The sequence below is a fragment of the Mesoplodon mirus genome, assembly GCF_964341445.2.
Source record: "Mesoplodon mirus genome assembly, chromosome: 2".
Lineage (NCBI taxonomy): Eukaryota > Metazoa > Chordata > Mammalia > Artiodactyla > Ziphiidae > Mesoplodon > Mesoplodon mirus.
Genome location: NC_138977.1, coordinates 94,004,696 through 94,012,256, shown reverse-complemented (window position 1 = coordinate 94,012,256; position 7,561 = coordinate 94,004,696). Strand labels below are relative to the sequence as shown.

At 42.4% G+C, this 7,561-nt stretch overlaps 1 protein-coding gene across 1 annotated transcript; it reads left to right on the top strand.

Annotated features, from left to right (window-relative positions):
- Positions 1-498: 498 nt before the first annotated feature.
- Positions 499-6,843, top strand: SPINK2 (serine peptidase inhibitor Kazal type 2; the record flags this gene model as incomplete). Its single annotated transcript, XM_082642998.1, has 4 exons — positions 499-563; positions 1,190-1,253; positions 5,913-6,022; positions 6,798-6,843. The coding sequence occupies 4 exons, from the start codon at positions 499-501 to the stop codon at positions 6,841-6,843; spliced, it is 285 nt and encodes a 94-aa protein (XP_082499124.1).
- Positions 6,844-7,561: the final 718 nt, after the last annotated feature.

The window sequence follows — 7,561 nt, the reverse complement described above, 5'->3', positions numbered from 1 at the left end:
TTCCTCCTTCTCCTACCCGCCCCTCCTTCACCCCACCCTGTCGCGTGTCCGACCCGAGGGCGCTCTCCGTGTCGCGCGGGCGCTGGAGCGCAGGGACCCGACCGCCGGCCGCGGAGGGAGGATGGCGCTCGAAGCACTGCGCTTGGGGCTGTTGCTCCTGGTCTGCTGGGACTCGGCAGGTAACGCTCACCTGTGGGCCTGCTCCGCGGAGGACCGGCCAAGGAGTTACCGAGAGGGGGTCTCACTGGCGACTGCCCCTGCCCGGGTCCGGGCGGCCTTGGCGCCCCTCCGCGCACCCGTTACTGGCGGTTGCAGGCCCGCCCCGCGGTTGTCTAGGGACAGGAACTTGGGGGTGTGCGGGGCTGGCGTTGTGAAGCCAGCAACCCTCTTTAGTTCTTGCTTGGGCTTCGTTCCCAGCATCTTCTTAGCGACCCTGCTGTCTGCTCTTTCTCCCTTAAAGCAGATTACCTGGAGCCCAAGATTGGGAGTTGGGTTTTTATGTACCAGGGGCCCTACGGAACCTCAGCAGGAGATGTACAGGAATCAGGAATTGTGAATGCCAAGTGCGCCGGGCACTCTGGGGCTCATGAGAAAGAGCCCTTAGTCCAGCCAGACTTGATGCCCATTTAAAATGGAGTTAAGGGCTTCCCTGGTGGCGCAGTGGTTGAGAATCCGCCTGCCGATGCAGGGGACACGGGTTCGTGCCCCGGTCCGGGAGGATCCCACATGCCGCGGAGCGGCTGGGCCCGTGAGCCATGGCCGCTGAGCCTGTGCGTCCGGAGCCTGTGCTCCACAGCAAGACAGGCCACAACAGTGAGAGGCCCGCGTACCGCAAAAAAAATGGAGTTAAAGTAGTAACACCTAATGTCAAATTTTGCATTTATTACCTTGAGCCACACAGGAAACGAACATCGTGAATTATTGAGTTTCTTCTCTAACTTTTATTCGGTAGCTCCAAAGTTTCTCAAGCAATCCTATTAGCGTGGTCAGTTACGGAACCGGTACCAAATGTTCTCTGTGTGCCTGCTAGGAGAGGTGCCAGAACACAACTGAACATACTTCTTAGGGGGGGTTCAAAGAAGCTAGGCATCGGAGGGAAAGGGAGACACATGGCCCGTATAAATTACAAGCTGAATTTTAAAAACCCTTATGAACAAGAATTGACCTTAATTAACCCCATGCTTTAAAGTGTCTGTTTCCTTCTTGCAGCCTCTTTGAACACTCAGTTTGCTCACCCTTCAGAATACAGAACAGTAAGTAGGAAACCACTTGTATTGTTTCTACTGATAACAGTGAAGCCCTCAACAGTTTGGGTTGGGGGCTGGTTTTCAGGTCTGACCTGCCACTTTCGAAACAGTGGACTGCTTCTTTAGAAACCATATTCTCAGGCAGGCTTTTTGATACGGATCACAATGTAAAATTTGGTTGACAATAGCTCAGGCCTTGAAGGCCTCAGGGCTTTGTTTCCCTAATAGTTACACCTTGTACTAGACATTTTATGTATATTGTCAAATTAAATTCTGTGTAAGCAAGGGAAGGTCAACCAAATGAGAAGAAGCAAAAGCTTCTTATTCAGAGCTTGTTGAAGCAAGTGAATCAGGCATATCACCTGCATTTTTGTCAGAGACTCAAAGGCAGAGGAGTGGGAAAGCTTTAAAGTGGGAAAAAGGGAAAGCATCAGGTGTGCCCTGATCAAGGCTGTTGGCATGGGGAGGCTGTAAGTGGGTAACTAAAGGCAGGAATCCTATGTGATTGGTTAGGAGGGCATATTGGCTTTCTCTGATTGGTCCTAAGTTGGAAGCAGGAACAAAAATTTAGGGAAACTATCAGTTATTAATCAAGGCCTGGCCATTTTGGCCAATTGTTACAGAGCTTACTGTTTGGCTTATTGGACTGTCACTAGAGATTACCATCTGACTTCTGACAAGTCTAATTTATAGCAGGTTGGCTTCTTGGGTCGGTTATTCTAAGTAATGGGTTGGTTTCCTAGGCAAGTTGCTACAGGTTATGGGTCAGAGTTCTATTTTAATATCTGGCCTGACACTGTCCATTTGTATATGCAGTCTCTCAATTCTCACAATGACCTTGTAAGATAGATAGATATTATTATTTTACATATGGGTATATTGACCTCAGTGGGTTAGGTAACTTTGAGTATTCAATTCAGTGTAGACCTTTTCCAGGAAATCTTCCCACTCTGTTTTTTTTTCCTCCAAAGCAGATATAAATGCACTTTCTCCATGCTTCCATTCAAACTACACTGCATTATCATCACCACCATGCTAGTGTAGGGAGGAAAAAAATCTTTCCTCTACCCTTCTAAGTTCTCAGCTGGGGCCCCTATAACAAAGGACAGGTTAACAAGAGAAAAATAAACAAACGTTTATTAACAAGTGCATTGTGCATACACATGGGAGCACTCAAGAGATGAGTAACTCAAAGAGGTGGCTTAGAAATCTGCCTTATATAGCATCTTTACCAGAGAGCAATAAGTTTGTAGATAAATGACAGGACAAAGGAAAATGGTTTTAGGCTTCCAAGGGTGGCAAACAGTGGGAAGATAAATAGTGGGAGGGAACTAATGAAGTAAGGTTTGTTTGCAGATTCCTCAGGTGCCATTTCTGGACTGATAAGAGTCTAGAGTCATCTCCACTAAAGGAGAATTTATATCCTGCCTTTAGGCAGAAAAGGGGAAGAGAGAGAGAGCTGCATATTAACTGCCTTTAGCTCAAAATAATTTTTATGTCATAGAGCCATATTTTGGGGGTGACATATTCTGATTTTCTTCAACACTAAATGTTTAGATACCATTTACTATGTGCCAAGCACTGTTCTGAATTCTTTATATAGAATAAGTCATTTAATTTTTTTTTGGCCACACAGCAAGGCTTGTGGGATCTTAGTTCCCCAACCAGGGATTGAACGCAGGCCCTTGGCACTGAAAGTGCGGAGTCCTAACCACTGGACCACCAGGGAATTCCCTCATTTAACTTTTTACAGCGCTATGAAGTTGGTACCATTATTATCCCCTTGGTCAAGGTCACATGGAAATGGTGCAACTATGGGTCCAACTCAGGCATTCTGACTCCAGATTGGTGCTCTTCACTAGCCCATCATAGCACTGAATTGTAATTGCCTGTCTTCCCCTAGGAGGTGGTATACTCCTGTGGTCATGGATGATGTCTTATTTGTTATTTGGTACCCAGTCTTCAGCACTTAATGGGTGCCCAATATTACTTTTGATCAGATGACTCAGTTTTCTTGGGTTTGATTTTCTTTCAGAAAATGGGGGATAATAACAGTAAAAACTCAATCAGGCATCCTGCATTTAAGCAGACTCACATACGACCCTCTCCTTTCTCTCCAAACGATTCCCACAGCAGATCGATTACTCACTGGTTATAGATAGGTTACCTTCTTGCTTAACTACCCTCCTGTATGCCAGTAAAGTTTATTTTCCATCAGTAGTGTTATGTGCTGACCAAGACTCAGGTGTGTGTGTTCACAAGCCTATTATGCCAGTTGCCAGTCCTATTTTAATTAAAAATGTAAAGACAGCATAAACATAAGTGTAAAGAAATAAAGCTGTTTATATGAGAAATGTGTCAAATGCTTTTGAAAGACTTGCTGAAAGACAAAATGCTAAAAACAAATTGAATTAGGTATAGGTAAAACAACTGAAAATAATTGGGGAATTATTTTTTTAATTGTACATTACCTTGCTGTGCCAGTGTCTATAAAGTCTTACCATATTTAAAAAGGGGCAGTTTTACACCCCAGCAGACATTTAGACTGTCATTTTGATTGTTGTGACCAGGGAGTTGTCACTGGCATCTAGTGGATAGAGAACAGAGATGCTACTAAACATCCTACGGTGCACAGCCTCACACAGCAAAGAATTATCTGGTCCAAAATATGAATGGGGTTGAGAAATTCCATTTTAAAGAAATCAAAACAAGAAATCATAGGTGATTTATTGTGGGTATGACTTTTGCAGTGTTAGTGCACAGAACTCTAGTTGAAACATTCATAGGAAAAGTCTCATGTCTTGTGTCAGGTAGGATTAGATTCAGCTGCAAGAAACAACAACTCAAAATAACAGCTCGCAGAGATGCCATCTTAGGATGTGGCCTTTGTCTTCCTGGTCTGTAAGATAAAAAGTAGAGCTCCATGCACCCAGGAGCAGGATGGAGGAATGGACAAAGGAGAATAAAAATTGGGAGAAGCAGAGGACAGGTACCAACTTTCTTTTAAAGGAGGTTCCCAGACGCTACTACACAATAATTCCACTGGTATTCCATCAGCCAGATCTTGATCATGTGGTCATACCTAGCTGCAAGGGAGGTTATCTTAGTGTAGGTAGCATTACAGCTGGCCATGTGCCCTGTCATTGCCTTACATCAAAAGAGTGGCAATTTTATTTTAATTTACATGTTTTAAGATAAAATATTTAGGGTATGTTATATTTTTTGTACTGTTTACATGCTTTAATTGACTTTTTCAGTTAAATGACCAAGAACCACTTGTCCCAATCTCATTGGATAAGAGGGCATCTACTCTCCTGTGGAAGCCCTGGAAGGCATCATCTTAGTGAGCCTGGAGCTGCAAGAAACACATCAGGCTCCGAAATGGAGATAGAGGGCTGAACGGAGGATGGAAAGAGTCAAAAAATTCCTTTACTTCAGAGTTTGGTCCAAGGCCAGCCCTGCTTAGCACTTTATAAATCCAGATAATGTCAGTAGAAATGTGTAATTCAGTTATTAAGAGTGCTAAACAGTGTGACTTACTCTGAAGTGAGGAAAGGTAATCACTATTTACTAAAACATACACGCACACACAAAACAGAAATACAGCAGGCCATATATTTAACCTGTTATTAAAGTGAGACTCTGCACACCATGGTGTGACTATTGTGACCATTTCTAGTCCTGGCCCTGCTAGAGACTAGTGGCTGTGCACAAGACATTTTACCTATCTGGCCTCAATTCCATGAAATCTGAGGGTTGAGTTCCATGACCCCATATCGGTTTCTTAGGGCTGCCGTAATAAAGCCACAAACCGAGTATCTTACACAACAGAAATGGATTGTCTCACAGTTCTCAAGGCTAGAAGTCCAAACTCAGGGTGTTGGCAGGGTTGCTTCCTTCCGAGAGAGGAAGTTTTCTTCCTCTCGCCTAGTATCTGGTAGCCTCAGGCATTCCTTGGCTTGTAAATGACATTCTCTCCATGTCTTCACACAATCTTCCCTGTGTGTGTGACTCTGTGTCCAAATTTTCCCTTTTTATAAGGACACCAGTCATATTGGATTAAGGCCAATTCTACTAACCTTAAGTTGATTACCTATATAAAGACCCTATTTCCATATATGGTCACATTCTGAGGTACTGGGGGTTAGGACTTTAACATATCTTTCTGGGTGGACATAATTAAACCCATAACAACACCTGAGATCTAATTCTGAACCTACTGCTTTCTTTAATGCTGTTGCTTAAATGCCAATATCTTAAAAGTCCAGACAGGATTCCCGAGTGTGTCTGGGCATTATGCCCAGGGATTAGGTGGAATGTAACAGGACATTCTCATGGAGGTGGTAGTGAAGAGCAAATTATGAAGCTGGAGGATAGTAAAGTAGGTTTGGTGACATATCTTGGACATTCATTTAAAAATCAGCCAGACAGAACCTCCCTCTGAGGTCCTTTTCTTAACATAGCAGGTATTGACCCATTGCTTCAACACTGCATCTGATTTTTGCATTAGAAAAACTTTTTTGTGTGTGTAGAAAATAGAAATATTTCTGTAGGCTGTTTCTAGGAAATCTAGGGAAACTTGGGACTTTGTCCTCCCATCAGCTATTTTGTGATGAGAACGTCTCAAGTTATTCTCCAATTTCTGTCTTCCTTTCCCTTTTCTAGCCAAACTGCGATCAGTATGAATTACCAGGATGTCCCAGGGACTTTAACCCCGTGTGTGGAAGCGACATGTCCACGTATCCCAATGAATGTACTCTGTGCATGAAAATCAGGTAACAATTTTACAGTATAAACTAGCCAAGTTTTCTTTAGTTCTTATCTTGCATTTTGATTACTTAGGAAGTTGTGACTCTTGGACATAAGAATCAAATGAGACATAAGTAGTTCTATTTTAAGACTGACATTTTAAAAGACACAGACTCCTTCAGTACATTTTCTAGGTCAAGGTTAGAGAATGAGGTGAGTGATTAATCAATTATAGACCAAATAATGAAGTGATGTTACTATCCAGGGATGGGTAGTTTCCCAAAATTAAGAATATATTTAGTAGTTAAACTCTGTGGAGTAGTAAATGTTCTATTAAATTCAGAGGGCATGTACAGGCGACCTACACAGCCTCCCCTACTGGTCAGAAAACAGATCTTAATAACTCTACCTGTTAGAATGCTCAGTAATAAGTGTATTGATATTATACCTGATGCCCTTCATGTAACTTACCTGACCAGCTCAGCTGATCATGACTCCCCCTCCAGGTATGCTGCTTTGTATTTCAGGGGTCCATTCTCTGAACTCAGTCTTCAGGAAATTACTAGGTCTTCTCAGAGTGACTCTTTGGGGATAGTTCCTTGTGCCATTGGTTTAGGAAAAAAATGTCAGAGTTGGGCTTTCGCCCTCATAATTTCCTAGATTTAGCTTTAAAAATGACTAATTAAGTGTCATCCTGGAAAGAATCTAATGTATAATGAAATGGGTCTTTTTAATACAAAGAGGGGGACAGTTTCAATATGGTAGGTAATAAATGTGTTTTTATGGTTGTTCATTTTGCAGGGAAGATGGTCATGATATTAAAATAATCCGAAGTGAACCATGCTGATGGAAGAGTTCACAGAAGAGAAATTGGAGAAACCACCTTTAACTGCACACTAAATGAATTTCATCTTCCCTTTTTCTCTTTTCCTATGTTACTTTGTGTGAAATATGTTAACCCACATTTTCTGAGATGAGGTATGGAAGAGAGCCATGGACTGTGACTAATAATTAAAACAAACAAACAAAAATACTTGTTTCTTGGCTTTTGCCCCTTGAGTTAAGTTTATTGCCCAGATGACTTATGTGTTGCTTTATTTAGTTGGAATAAAATCAGCATCGTATTCAATTACCACTATTCCCTGTTGAATATCCATTCTCACTGAGCAGCCTCATGTGGCTCTTTCCCTCTGAGGCAAAAGTGAATTTCACTAAGGGAGAAGTGGAGTCATTTTTTTAGAGGGCAAAGTTTATTCTCCTTCACCATTTCCCTAAATCTTGAATATGTAATGTATGCGTAACTGGTACAGTGTTCTGCATGGAGCAAATAATGTGAGATGAGACACTGGAGCTGACTTTAGCCTGAGCTGGTAGAGTCCAAGAATCATGCAGGTAAAAATACTTATAAGATTCCATAACTCCTTTCAAAACAGTGTTCTTTCAGGGTTAATGCAGGAATTTGCCTTTTCCCTTTTTTTAGGACACTGATTCTCAACCCTGGGTGATTATCCCCCAGGGGACATTTGCGACTATGTCTGGAAGCATTTTTGGTGTCACAACTTGAA